Source organism: Vipera berus (assembly GCF_964194415.1).
Source record: "Vipera berus genome assembly, chromosome: 11".
NCBI lineage: Eukaryota > Metazoa > Chordata > Lepidosauria > Squamata > Viperidae > Vipera > Vipera berus.
In genome coordinates this window covers 11,784,151-11,799,073 of record NC_138214.1, presented here as the reverse complement: position 1 = coordinate 11,799,073, position 14,923 = coordinate 11,784,151, and the positions used below count along the sequence as shown (strand labels likewise).

At 42.7% G+C, this 14,923-nt stretch overlaps 1 protein-coding gene across 1 annotated transcript; it reads right to left on the bottom strand.

Annotated features, from left to right (window-relative positions):
- Positions 1 to 1,872: 1,872 nt before the first annotated feature.
- On the bottom strand, positions 1,873 to 11,349 carry CHMP1B (charged multivesicular body protein 1B). The gene is made up of 8 exons (XM_081336680.1): positions 11,098 to 11,349; positions 7,711 to 7,808; positions 6,696 to 6,842; positions 5,295 to 5,363; positions 5,100 to 5,207; positions 4,285 to 4,328; positions 3,043 to 3,115; positions 1,873 to 2,516 (listed from the first exon to the last, which is right to left on the bottom strand). Exons 1-8 carry the CDS (start codon positions 11,111 to 11,113, stop codon positions 2,472 to 2,474), a joined length of 600 nt encoding a protein of 199 aa, XP_081192806.1. The 5' UTR covers positions 11,114 to 11,349; the 3' UTR covers positions 1,873 to 2,471.
- Between the last annotated feature and the right edge of the window lie 3,574 nt (positions 11,350 to 14,923).

Sequence of the window (14,923 nt, the reverse complement as noted above, 5' to 3'; positions counted from 1 at the left end):
ACCACACACTGCTAAATCAGAGTCCATGCTCATTCACGCAGACATAGAACAAATGGAAGAACACATTCAGAGACACACGTTCATTCTCTTAAGAGATAAAATGACAGTGTCTAACCATTATGCAAAGTAACAGCTTGGGGAACAGAAAAACATGCCCTTCACTTCCTCCATGCCGCTGTGCTATGAAGAAACAAGGCTGCAAGATTGTAAAAATTGCTTATTTTCCTTTATAGCACTTTTACAGCCCTCTCTAAGCGGTTTACAGAGTCAGCCTATTGGCCCCAACAATCTGGGTCCTCATTTTGCTGACCTCGGAAGGATGGAAGGCTAAGTCAACCTTGAGCCGGTCAGGATCGAACTCCTGGCAATGAGCTAAATTAGCCTGCAATACTGCATTCTAACCACTGTGCCACCATAGCTTCATCTGCCACTTGTTTCTGTTTGTTCAAGATTTCAGCCCTATCCTGTTTGTAAGCCACCCATTCAGAATGACTCTCCCCAACTGTTCAGAATATTTTGTTGTATTAAAAAAAATCAATTAAGCAGCTATTACTTGCTCAGGTTTTTCTCATGCTGACTCATATTTTCTCATGCTGACCCACCTACCTTAAAACATCTCTTCAAACTGCATAAAGCTTATCTCGGTGATTTTTACCTGCGCCCGAACTGAAGTTAAAACCCTCAGTTGTAACTGAAGCTTCACCTGCCAAATGCAAAGTGAAGGTGGTACGCTGGAGTTGTAAACACGATTTCAACCACAGAAAGATACCTAACCTTCCCTGAGTGAGAAAAGCTGAAATCCTCTAAACAGCAATGTGCAGGATATTCATATTTTAGAAGAGGAACAGCAATAGCACTTAGACCTATATACGGCTTCACAGTGCTTTGCAGCCCTCTCTAAGCGGTTTTTCAGGGTCAGACTATTGCCCCCAACCATCTGGGTCCTCAGTTTACTGATCATGGAAAGTTGGAAGGCTGAGTCAACCCTGAGCCAGTGAGGATCAAATTGCTGGACAATTGCTGGCAGCCGTCAGTCAGCAGAATTAGCCTGCAGGACTGCATTCTAACCACGGACTATCTCTTTCAGGAACTGTCATTTCTTTTAGTTTCTGCAGGTGGCAACTGGCCAACCTGATCTGGGCTTCCAAGCTAGATAGGGTTAAAGGTTAAGGCACCAGACTACAAAGCAAGAGAGCCAAGTTCAACTCCGCCTTAGCCATGAAAGCCAACTGGGTGATTTGGGGCCAGTAATTTTCTCTCAACCCAGCCATCCCACAGGGTCGTTGTTGTGGGGAAAAGAGGAGGATGAGGATGGGGAAGGCGTCTTGGATATGTTCACCACCTTGAGTTGTGAAAATGAAAGAGGCAGGATACAAATAAACAAACAAACGTGGGAGATCTCCAGGAAAGTCCGCGTCTATACGCTAGATTGGGAAAGTGGAAAAACATCCCAGAAGGAAGTAAGGATAAACTTCTCCCTGGCTGTGAAGAAAAAAAAGTAATAATATTTATTCAATGACCAGCAACACGAAAATGGCATGGATTTAAAAAAAACACATCAGGAATAGGGTTTGGGTTGAAGATATCTTTATCTTACCATTTGCTTTAAGCATAGATACAAAGACAGAACTGAAGCATACTTCACGAATACTTCTGTTGTATGCTCATGTTTGTTCAACTTCATTTTCGTTTCCGATATAAATCAGCCGATCGCCCCACTTATTCCTTCGCAGCAGAAAGCTATCAGATCCAACAATACCACAATCTTAAAATGACATTTCAGACCTGATGTTTTGATTAGTTCCTTACAGTATCAAGGTATTCCTTCCTACATGGGAGTGTCATGTACATTTTTAAGGAAATCTAGGCAAAAACGTTGAAAAATATATTTTATTCCTTTGGTAGTGAACTGTTGACACCTATATAAGTTTCAGGTTATGAGGATAGCATAAATATTGCTTGATTTCAGGTGTTGATGACAAGAAGGCTTGCTTTGGAAAGATTCTCCAGTGATGTAATACTGGTGGTTATACACATGTATCTTATCCTATTGATAATTAATGCGACACCACGTGAATCACACACCATCTTAGGGATTTAATTGCAAAGATCATCCATAATTTAAAAACTTGTTACATAACTTAAAATTATGCGGGCTGTTCTTTCTGTTCGATTATTTGTGGTGACATCCGATAAAAGTGACGTTTTCATCATTGAAAAAGAGATTTGCAAAAATATAACCTTCAGCTTCAAAATGTACAATAGAGACCTAGAAAACGTACTTGTGGCACACTACCACTGAGTTACATGCATGTTGGAAAGCACAGCAAAGGTGGGGTGGGGGAAAGGGATAGGTGTTCACTAGTGTGATTATTTAAAATTTTTGACAGAAATCCCTAGTCAGGCCACGAAATATGTACAGAGAATGCAAACTGGAAGCGTATGTACAATACTGCAGATCTGACTCTTCCTTAAACTTGATCGCGAAGACGTGCCAGTCTTTGTGAAAGCTCGTCCTTCAGAACAGAGACAGTTATGAACATATGATCAAGATACAAAACACGTTAAAAGAAGGGGTGATCATATACAAGCAAATTCTGCAAGTCAAGGTAACCCTGAGCCAGATAAGTGGGTTTGTTACTTTAAAAAAAAAGCTTCTGAAGTTTTCTAAGAACTATACAGAAGCTCTTGGTGAACGGCCTCTGGACCTTGTAAATAAATTAAGTAGATAAACAGGCCTTACATAACAAAGGCGATGCAGAAGAAATGAGGCAGGGAAAAGAAATTGTTTAAGACGTTAACAGTTACAGATTATTTCATTTTAGTAATCTAGCCCCAAATGATAAGAGCGAGCTATATTGTACATTAGCAAGATGCATTTAAAAGTTTAAATATTAACAGTATCCCAGCCAATCTTCTACGGGAGTGTTTCCCAACTTCAGCAATTTTAACATTTGTGGACTTCAGCTCCTAGAATCCCCCAGCCAGCATGCACTATAGTATGAGGGAAGAAGAGAACAAGCCAGGATTGGCAATATTTACCTGTTCTGTTGAGGCAACACTTGTGCCAACAGAGCCTGTTTGTCCCTGAGGTAGTTCCATATTCAGATCAAGCCTAAAATTCAAAGGGAGAAAAATACAACCAAGTAAATTAAACACTGGCATGCAGGTATGGCATTCCATATTCCAGAAATGAACCCCAACCATCTCACTTAAATTACAAAGTATACCTGAGTCAAGTTGTACATTACACCACACAAGCTACAATCAACCCTAGAATGGTTGGAATATACAAACCTCTACACCTGACGTACAACAGATCAGGGTTTGACATAAGTATAGTTTGGGGAAGGGGTAGAATTCCTTCTTGCTGCTCCCATTGTCAAGTGTGAACTTTGGGAACTGATCCCAGTCTTGTGATCAACTTATGATCCTAATTTTGATGTTAATTTACAATCGGGAAAATGTCAATGTTAGCTCTGAGAGCATTACAATCTTCTGCTTTAGGAAATATTAATAGTAGGGCATAACCTAGTTTCACTTTTCCTCAAGTTGCTACTTTCCAGATGTGTTGAACATAAACACCTTTCATTCTCCAACCAGCAAAGCTTGGCCCATGTATGAAACCAGATTAGAGGCAACAGGTTAGAGGATGCTATGGCTGTCCATTTGCTCAATCCTGTGGGACTCTGCTGAGCTGGAGAAAAACAGGAATTCCTTCTTCCCTCAAATATGTTTTTTTCCATGTACTGCATTATTTATTTATTTATTTATTTATTTATTTATTTATTTATTTATTTTATTACATTTATATACCGCCCTTTCCCGAAGGACTCAGGGCGGTTTACAGGGTGATTAAAAACAAAAATACAAAAGTTAAAAACAATTTTAAAAATTATATCCATCCCTGAACAAACAAAACCCCAGTTAAAATTAAAATTAAAATTAAAATTCTCAGCCTGGGCCAGAGAGCTCGAAGAGCCAGGTCTTCAGGTCCCGGCGGAATGAACGGAGGTCGGGGGCAGTCCTCAGCTCCACGGGCAGCTGGTTCCAGAGGGCAGGCGCACCCACTGAGAAGGCCCTATCCCTGGGTGTCGTCCGCCGGCAATCTCTTACCGGCGGCACCGAGAAGACCCTCCCTGTGGGAGCGCACTGGACGAAGGGAGCTTGATGCCGGCAGCAGGTGTTCCCTCAGATATCCCGGACCCAAGCCATTTAGGGCTTTATAGGTCATCAGCAGCACCTTGAATCTCATTATTTTGACTTTTGAATGTTCACACTTACCCAGCTTCATCAGCCATTTCTTGAAGGAGCATATCTACTTGGTTCTAAAAAAGCAGACATTAGGAAAGACTGAGTTACACTTAACAGGGCAGCAACACAACAGAGATATTTACTGGAGATTTTGTACTTCCAACGAGTTCTTGGCCATGAGAGGACATTTGTAATTGTGTGGGATTAACTTTCAGAGCACTGCGGCCATTGTACTCTTTTTTTTTAATGGACAGTTTTAGGATTATGGTACTTTTATTGCTTGTTGTGTTGCTCCTTCAGTGCTTGGAAGAATATTCTTAATTCTTCACAGCAATGGGATGGGAAAACCTGTCCTTTCCTCCTGTCAATTTTCAATCCTAATTAACACTATTAAGATAAACAAATCGTTTCCAACGTTTTTCTGCAGACTTCAAAGAAAAAAAAACAACCACTCAACATTTCACCTACTGCAGATTGTAGTGTCCACTACTGTAAGAAACTTGTAAGAAACCATGTATATTACGTGTATATTTTTTATTAAAAATATGACAGTCTCTCAGCTGAAAACACTGTAGAACTTAATCAGTTCTCAAAGAAAGAGGAGACCCATCATGAAGAAGCAAACTTTCCTTTGAACATTTATCTCCCCAGGGCCAAGATACTGTAATCACTAGAACATATAGACCAGTGTTTATCAATCTCAAGAACTTTAAGATTGCTCAACTTCAGCTCCCAGAATTCCAGAAGTTGGAAGTCCACCCATTTATAAGTTCTTGAGGTGAAGAAACATTGATAAGAGACTACTGCAACTGGAGACAGACATCTCTGCTTTAATGGGTACATACTTGTGGTGTTGTTAGTGTAGTAGTACTGCTCATGGTGTCTTCCATCTGTGCTGTCTGAACATCTAAGGTTTCAAACTGCTGTTCAAATTTATCCATCAGGGCAGAAATCTGTAGGTAAACAAATGGGGTCAGTAAAAGACATCAAAAGAGTAGCAGGAAACATTTAAAAACAAACAGCAAAATGTTTCCTTTTACCTTTTCTAAGTTCATACTTTTCAATGTCGCATCCATTGATTTAACCACTCCAGCCATGGATTTTGTTACCTAGAAGAGAAAGTATATGATAATCATATCAAGGGAGTTTTCCCACCCCCCACCCCTCAATTTCCTTAGCTCCTATTTTGTAACACTGCACCTGATAAAAGAAACTAGAAAACTTGTAATGTCCTGATGCAGATTTTGGAATATTATTATTACAGCTGTATAACAGCTGGTATGGTATTTTAAGGTGAAAAAAAAACAACAACAAATCTCTGCCATTCATGACTACCTTGTAAATTACTTTTTAAGCAGTACTGGGAAAAGATATTTTTAGATGGCATTTTGGTAAGGTGAATAAGTTAAATTTTGCGTTTCTTTCTGTCTCCATGCTACTTACATAATCTGGCACAGATAAGGGTTGTTTTAATATCACATTATACCATAGCATCTTTTATTTAGATTAGTGCTAGTGTGCCATATGAATACAGGCATAGTTGCTGGTACATCATAGTTTATTGTTAATTTAAACAAGCGTAGCCAGCCAAAGCATCTTCTTCAGTCATGACAGGCTACTCAATGCTAATATTGTCTCAATAGAAGAGAATATTTGTAGCTCAGGATTGAAATATTAGATCCTTGGTGCTCTCTGAGCTTGGTGGTTTTCTTACAGGCATTTCATTATCCAACTAGGTAACATCATCAGTGCATTGATGACATTACCTAGTTTGGCAATGAAACATCTGCAGAAATCCACCAAGCTCAGAGACACCAAGGACCTCACTAATATTGTCTGTTTGATTAGGATCTATTGTGCTGCACAAATCTAGAGACTGTAGTTCATAAGCCAGGCTGCTGCCTGGCTTATTCAATAAACAATAATTAAGCAAACAGTGGCTCATCACAGTGCATGAGTGCAGTCCCAGATTCTTCAGCATTTCATGTGGAGATCTTCCTCATTGTTATCTGGAATTGCCATGGATTGAATTTATGGCAGCAAATGTTAAGCATTGTCATTGGCACTCCCCAAATAATGCATGTCAAGTAGAGACCAAGGGTATTTTTGGCCACATATGTTCCTTGCTAAAAGAGAGTACTTTTGTCCTAGTGGTTAAGGCACCAGGCTATAACATAAGAAATTGTGAATTCTAGTCCCGACTTGGGTATGAAAGCCAGCTGTGTGACTTTGGGCCAATCACCAGGAGACGGTGAGTTCTAGTCCCACCTTAGGCATGGATGCCAACTGTGAAACTTTGGGCCAGCTAGTCTCTCTCCCTCAGCTAAACTCACCCTGCAGGGCTGTTAATGTGGGGAAAATTGAAGGAGGAATCTTCAGTTATTTATTATTATTATTATTATAAGGTGGGATAAAAATTAAATATATAAATTGCTGCTTACTTTGCCCATCGTGACGGCCGTCTGCACTCTTGCTGCCACAGCATCTACCCGGGCACTCATGCGCAGGAAGTTGATTGCTTGGGTCTTCTGTCGGATGGCATTTTCTGCATGGATTCTTGCCACTTCCGTGTTACCCTTCTGAATTGCCTTAAAAAGGAAACAAAAGAACACAATTCTTCAGCTCTGTTATGGAAAGAACAGGACACACCCTCATGTTTGACAATCCCATTCCTAGGTGCATGGAGTCTTTCGGATGGGTGACAGCTTCTGATGGTTATCCCTGGTGTGTTTCGTTGTTTTTGTACTCTCAAATGCACCTGCAGCAGATCAACGCTTTGAATGACTGGAACGAAGAAAAGCACATCTCTAAAAACCTTTGCAAATGATGGCAGATATGTAGCAGGAAGCCAATTAGGACAACCAATCAAGATGGAATCAAATCAACAGTCACGTTTCCAGTCAATATACAATACACTTTTTTGAAGGCATTCTAAATGAGCTGATCTTGCCAGAGCGTGTTGATGAGTGGATAAAACTGTTATTATTTTATAACTGATGATTTTTAATAATTTTTATGTTGCAAGCTGCCCAGAATTGTTGGATTTGAGATGGGCGGCAAATACATTTCATAATATATAAATAATAAAATATTGAAATGAATGATGTGGTATTGTCATGGTATCCAGAATCTGAGAAATGTTAACAGACTGCTGACTAGATTATTCTCAAATAAATTATATTAACCCATCCAACACCTTAATCAGAACACTAACGCTATCAAGTTCAAGTTAGAACTAATGTTAAAGAAACAATTTGTACGTATTTGGGAGGCAGGAAATTCTGTATGTTAGTCTGTGAAAATAAATTAATTTTACTCTTTGATGTTAGTATAGGTAGACAAAAATAATAACCACAGATACTCCATAGCAATTTGTATGTATTTTATGTATTTTAATGTCATTGTCCTAATTTCTCATTTTGTACCATAGAGAAAATGTTTATATCAATTACTTACCTTCTTAATTTTGACTTTTTCAAGCTTTTCTTCTTTATCACACTTTTTTGCATTTCTGTTAAGCTCTTTGGCAGCAAATTTCAAATTGAAAAGATGCTCTGGATTTGAAGTTAAGAATAATGTACTGAAATAAGAATATTTCATGCTCCTAGCAACCTGAAAAGGGACTCCAAAATTTAAATATTTTAAATTTAATATTCAATATTCAGAGGGAGAGAATATTTAGATATAACCTCCCTCCAAATATTGACATGGGCATATTTATTTCACACCATCTGTATTACCGGGATGTTTTGCTTTTATGCAATTGTCTGGGTTTAAAATTTTTGCTTGATTTTTATAAACCACTAAGAATCCATGCAAGAAACAATCCTTTTTCTAGCTTAAACATGATATCAATCAATTAAAAAAAATTCTAGTTATTATAAGGCCGGCTATAAAATGAAAATACTCCCTTTCTTTAAATATAGGTCAATTAAAGCCATTAATGCATACCTCCATTAGGAGACTATTTTAATTCCAACTTGTGATTAAATATTACTGGCAGAGAAAGAGAAATGCAGTATTTTCTCAATGTGTAACAATAACTGAAATTCCCTTTACTGAAGCCATTATACATTCCATATAATCAAATAAGCACATCCGCAGCAGATTTTCAAAGCTCAGTTTACCAAGAACAGAATTCTTTTCCACTATTGGAATCATTAAACTAAAACAATTCTCTACCGATTGGAACTATTGCCCATATACAGAAAGCTTGTTTTTTCCCCAGCCACCATACAAAGATCAAACTAACCAGTTTGGACACTCTAAGGCAGGGTTGTCAAACTCAATTTCATTGAGGGCCGCATCAGCATTGCGGTTGCCCTCAAGGGGCCGGGTGGGTGTGGCCTGGGTGGGAGTGGCCTACTGGGTGGGCGTGGCTAGAGTGCGTATGGCCTACTGGGTGGGCGTGGCCAGCTCTACATCGTTCGCATCAAGGGTGCCTATGGGGGCCTGGGCAGGAGTGTGACAGATCTGAGCGTCTCTGGCAGAAGGAGGGTCTCTGGGCCAGGGCCAAGGCAGTGGGGGCCGTTCCCTCACTGTTTCCAGGATGGCTTCGCGGGCCACATGAAACCACTTCACGGGCCGGATCTGGCCCCTGGGCCTTGTGTTTGACATGTCTGCTCTAAGGAATCAGAGCACTCAAGATTCATAACAGTAGAGCTATCAGATTTGGGCTGTAAACATTCATATACATTCTAAGTGAAATAAATTAGGTACAGATCACTGTTAACTTTTTGTTGTTATTTATCATCTAATAATTATCTGATTTCCACAGCACATATCTGGTAACTGTAATTAAAAACAATAAGGAAGACATATCTTGTGTCCTGACCTAAAGCAAGTATGATAAAAACAAAGAGAGACTAAATGACTAGATTCACATTTCTTATGCCAGGGGTCTTCAAACGTGGCTTTTATGACTTGTGCACTTCAAGAGCCTTGGTGGAGCAGTGGGCTAACGCCTCCTTAAGTAACACCAGCTGCCTGCAATTAGTGCAGGTTCGCATCCCACCAGGCTCAAGGTTGACTCAGCCGTCCATCCTTCCGAGGTAGGTAAAATGAGGACCCAGATTGTTGGGGGCAACTAAGCTGACTTTGTAATAATGCCGCTTGGGGTGTGTGTGAAAGCCCTAATAAGCAGGCATATACATAGAATGAAGGCTACTGCTAAGCTTGTAAGCCGCCCTGAGTCTTCGGAGAAGGGCGGGATATAAATGGAATTAAAATAAATAAATAAATAAACTCCCAGAATTCCTCAGCCGGGCACGCTGGCTGAGGAATTCTGGGAGTTGAAGTCCACAAGTCATAAAAGGGCCACGTTTGAAGACCCCTGTCCTAAGCTATCATCAAGTGATTTATCTGAGACTTAGAAAGAGGTGTGAAGTCAGCTGTCAAGATGTGGGAACCAGGGCTTCTGCTCCATGTACTTTATAACCAACCAGAAGAACAGAAGTAGGATTTAGAAAGAAGACAGCACAGAAAACAAAATGTATATTGTTGTCTTAGCTTTCTGAAATATACAACTAAGGAAAAGGGAAAAAAATCAGTTGATAGAAACCAGAAACATCCAGGCATGACACTGCAGTGTGTCATGTCAGACAGAAACACGGAAAACGTTTAACCAGCTGGTCTGGAAGCCCAGCCAGAAGCTGCAAAAAACAAAAAAACATATTTAGCACTTCATCAGAGAAACCTTAGAGCGGGCACATGTTCTCGTCAATCAACCACCATGACAAATCTGTAAACAGCAATTCTGAAACTGCAAAATGGAAATGGGGGTGGGGGGAGGGAGGGATAGTGTTTCCATTCTAACAGATTTATTGGGATACAACTTTTCGTGTGGACACTAAGCCATTTTGTCAGGTCCATGGATACGCAAAGTAAGCAGATGCCTAGAAGCCAGGAAAGTTATTTAGTTCTTAGTGCTTTATATTTGGTTATTTCTGCTATCTACTGTGGAGGACGGGGGCCCTGGCATGCTATTGTCCATGGGGTTGCAAAGACTCGGACATGACTTAGCAACTGAACAACAACTTTCTCTCACAGGCAGAATTCTATAGAAAATCCCAACCTGTAGTTTGGGGCACTCCTAGCCAGGCTGTGTATTTTGATATATTTTTAATTGTTTTGTTTTTGCATTAGATAAGCCCCTGGGTCTACCACAGAGGGGAGCTATAACCACTTTAAATAAACCACGCAATTAATGTCCATTATTCAGATACGCTACTATTTTGTATCCCTACAGAGGCTCTGCTCAGCTCAGCGTGGGCCTGGAAAGGTCGGAGCAGCTTCTGGCCCTCAGGGGTTATCCACAGCTGCCCGCCCTGATGCCTGGGCATTGTGGTAGTTGTAGTCCATGCTTTCTGAAATCTGGCAGCTGGGGAATTCTGGGAGTTGTAGTCCACTTGTCTTAAAGTTGCCAAGTCTCAGAAACACTGGTCTGATCCTTCAGGGGAGAAAAATGGGGATACCCCAACACTTTTGGGGATCCTGAGAATGCTCTCGCCTGCACAGGGCTGTTTCAAAGGAGGAAAGAGGGGAAAAGGGAGAGAAATAAGCTTCGACCATGACAGATCCTGCTTGGAAGAGAGGAAAACGCCCACACCCCACCCCACGGGCTACTCCCGCTGTCATTCCAATCCAGAAACGCCAATAGGGAAAGGTTCAGCGCTGAAGCTCCTCCCACAAGAATCACCCCCTCTCAAGGGCGCCTCCTGCCGTAGGGGTCCCCCACTGGCCACGCCCCCCACTCCATCAATCTCGCCAGGAGGCGGGATTTTCCTGGCCCCACCACCAATCGAGGCCCGGCCGCATTTTCCCGACGGGCGTCACCCAGGATACTCTCCATGTTGGACATGGCGGCGCTTCAGGTACGGGCCTGGTCGAACGACAGTGGAAAACAGCCAGGCGGTTCGGTCCCGGCGACCTGTTGGGTTCCTCGTCTTTCCCTCAGCAGCGGGCTTCCTGCTTCCGCCTCCGCCCGGCGAGTTTCACTCCCCGCCTCTTCCGTCAACATCACGTCACGCGGAGCTTGACGAGCCGAAGAGGAGGAGAGAAGCGGCAGCTGTGTGTGTGTGTGTGTGGGGGGGGGGGTAAATTGACCCACACGCATGCGCACAATGGGAGCGCCGTGTTTGTTAAGCCGCTGAAAGACCGCCCCGGCGCCAGGCTCCTCCTCCCAGCCAATAGAGTTTCGATTTCCTTGATGGCGTCACCGGGAAAGGAGGAGGCTGCGCCCTGTCGGGAAGAAGAGGCAACTGCAGGGCTTGGGTGCTTCTCAACCGGGTCACCAGGACGGGGGAGAGTGCCCATCATCCCCTGCCAAGTCGGGTCACGATGGAGTATGTAGTATTTCGCATCTGGGAAGGAGCCTCGGACGAGCAAGCCAAAGAAGTGGTCCAACCAGACTTTTGGGAATTCACCCTAATATCATTCCTGATTAATGGCCAATTGATTCAACAGAGAGAAGGGGATTTTTAATGGTCTGTCTTAGCACCCGGTGGCTCAGTGGGTTAAGACGCTGAGCTTGTCGATCAGAAGGTCGGCAGTTTGGCGGGTCGAATCCCGAGTGCCGCGTAGCAGAGTGAGCGCCTGTTACGTGTCCCAGCTTCTGCCAACCTAGCAGTTCGAAAGCACGTAAAATGCAAGTAGAAAAATAGGGACCACTCCGGTGGGAAGGTAACAGCGTACCGTGCGCCTTTGGGGTCTAGTCATGCCGGCCACATGACCACGAAGACGTCCTCGGACAAGCGCTGGCTCTTCGGCTTTGAAACGGAGATGAGCACTGGCCCCTAGAGTTGGAAACGACTAGCACGCATGTGCGTTCCCCCTTTACCTTAGCACAGGAGGCTGCACGACATCGGATTTGAGCGCAATCCCCCGCCTCTGCCCGCCCACCCAGTGGGCATTTTGGGGAGTTAAAAAGTTTGCTGTCCTGAGAAAAACAAGTGAGAGAAAACGAGGCCATCTCAAAAATCACAGCCTCTCTCTGCAGATCGATCTGCAGCTCTGGAACACATCATACACAGGGGTTTCTCATCGATCCCTTTTTGATGTGGTCTTGGAAGAAGTGGAGGGTGCACCCAGAGAAGCAAGAACTGCCAGCAATGCATCTAATGAAAGGTCTGTTCAGCACGAGTTTGAAGAAGAGGTAACCCAAAGTGACATTGAGCAAACATCAGAAGAATTGGAAGAGGAGCCATCAGGAGAAATGCTGGATTCTGAGAGTGAATCTAGCCATTTTCATGATACAGACACTTCAAGAGGAGAATCTTCTCTCTAAAGGGAGTTAGAGGGGGAGTTGAATGTGTGTTCTGAAGACTGCTGAAAATTAATATACATTATATTTAGCACTGTTAGCAGAGTGTTTTAGTTTTTTATTATGTTTTGCTGCCTTTGATTTCAAAGGCAGTTTTCTCCTTCAACATTAAACAAATATAGGTTTTGATATTTTAAATATATAAATGATTAAATATAAACATTTTCTTCCAAATGTATACAAACAATGATAGCGTCTATATGTGGCATTTTTTCCTTATCAATTTGTTATTTTGGTAAAAAGCATCTTAGATTCACCATATATCTTATTTTCATAAATCTTGTTTAAGCTCAATTTCTCCTTAATATTCAAACAATTCTTATCAGTTATAATTTTCTCAGTAATTAACATCTAAATATCCAAATTTTTCATTTAAATACACCATCCCAATGTTTTCATATTTCATGTTATAAAAATACTATATTACTTATCTGTCATAACATCTACCTATAACATCTTTTCCAATCAATTTATATTTCACTTCTATTTGTAAAAGTTAATTTATTAAATCACTATATATTCTTTTTTCAAAAGTCTTATTCAGCCTAATTTTCCCTCAATACTTCAATCACTCCTTAATCCTAAATCTTTTCAAACTTAATTTATTTTTAAAATTCAAACTTTTCATTCGCTTACATCAGCCCGGTATTTTTACATTTTGTTATCTTATCAAAAATACTGTATTACCACCAATACACATGGTTCATTTGTTCTGCTCCAGTTGCCTGAACGCACAAAACAGCACCAACGGAAGGGGTATTTCTCCAGTGGTGGGATTCAGCTGGTTCACACCACTTCAGCAGAACGGATAGCTAATTTTTTGTTGCGCAGGCCCAGAATGAACTTCCAGAAGTGGCATCCGCACAGGGAACCGGTTGCTCACATATTTGAATCCTAACCACTGTATTTCTGCCGAATTTGAATTTGAGGCTGTATATTCACACACAGCAAGAAGCAAGGGTTTGGTTTGTTTTACATATCTTACCTGCTATGGGGAGCCAGCCACTGTGGTTTGCAAACCATGTTTTCACAGGTTAATACGTTGTCGTGCTATTGCACTGGTCTACTTTAAAGCATAGTTAAGCAAACTATGCATCGCTGTATTGTGGGACGCGGTGGCTCAGTGGGTTAGGACGCTGAGCTTGTCGATAAGAAGGTCGGCAGTTTGGCAGGTCGAATCCCGAGTGCCGCGTAACAGAGTGAGCGCCTGTTACTCATCCCAGCTTCTGCCAACCTAGCAGTTTGAAAGCACGTAAAAAATGCAAGTAGAAAAATAGGGACCACTCCGGTGGGAAGGTAACAGCGTTCCGTGCGCCTTTGGCGTCTAGTCATGCCGGCCACATGACCACGGAGACGTCCTCGGACAAGCGCTGGCTCTTTGGCTTTGAAACGGAGATGAGCACCGGCCCCTAGAGTTGGAAACGACTAGCACGCATGTGCGGGGGAACCTTTACCTTTACCTTATGCATCGCTGTAAAACAGGGCTCTTCAAACTTGGCCCTTTTATGACTTGTGGACTTCAACTCCCAGAATTCCTCAGCCAGGCATGCCTGGCTGAGGAATTCTGGGAGTTGAAGTCCACAAGTCATAAAAAGGGCCAAGCGTGAAGACCCCTGGTGTAATAGGTTGAACCTTGGTCTAAATCTCAGAGCACTTCAAGTGAGCGCTTCTCTCTGTTTAGGTCTGTATTCTCAGATTTCAATCTGAAAACTGAATCCTGGGGGAAGCAGAGAGATGGCAAGCAGCCTCTGCTGGCGGAATAATCAATTACAGGAAAAGGTCCCCCCCCCAATATGCAAGGCAGAAAAAGGAAGGACTCCGTTTGACTGAGCTGTCCGGGCATGTTTCCCCCCGTGAATTTTCCGTTTCTGGCACCGACCTCCACCCCTTCCCTAGTGATTAAGGCGCGGTGGCTCTCCAGGGCGCCGAGGGGGGGGGGTCCCCAATATTTATCCCACCTCGTTCCTTCCAAGCGTCCCTTTCCCTCCCCCCCCACTCCAAAACACCCAGCTGCTTCACAGCGATGGAAACGGGGCCTGACGGTCGGGGACTCCCAGCCCCCCTTTTGCAAGAGAGGGGCTCCCCCAAAAGCCAGGCTGGGTAAACAATGTGCCGGAGCTCCGCCCCGCCGCCAGCTGGCTTCAGACCAGGCGACTTCGGAGGAGGGGGAAAGGGGAAATCCCCACCCGCCGCCCGGGATAGGTTGGCGCATTTGCGCGCAGATTTTTAAACCGGAGCTATCCCGGAAGCTGCAGAGTTTTTTGCGCCGTTGGGCAAAAAGCATGACGGATCTTGCGGATTTGAGCCCGGCGCAAAGAGAAGAGTACCACAGGTATTTCCGCGTGGAGG

Coding starts and splice junctions, on each gene's coding strand:
- CHMP1B (XM_081336680.1), bottom strand. Junction 5,364..6,695: donor CGGCCGTCACGATGGGCAAA/GTAAGCAGCAAT, acceptor TTTCTCTTCTAG/GTAACAAAATCCATGGCTGG. Junction 3,116..4,284: donor GAAATGGCTGATGAAGCTGG/GTAAGTGTGAAC, acceptor TTTGAATTTTAG/GCTTGATCTGAATATGGAAC.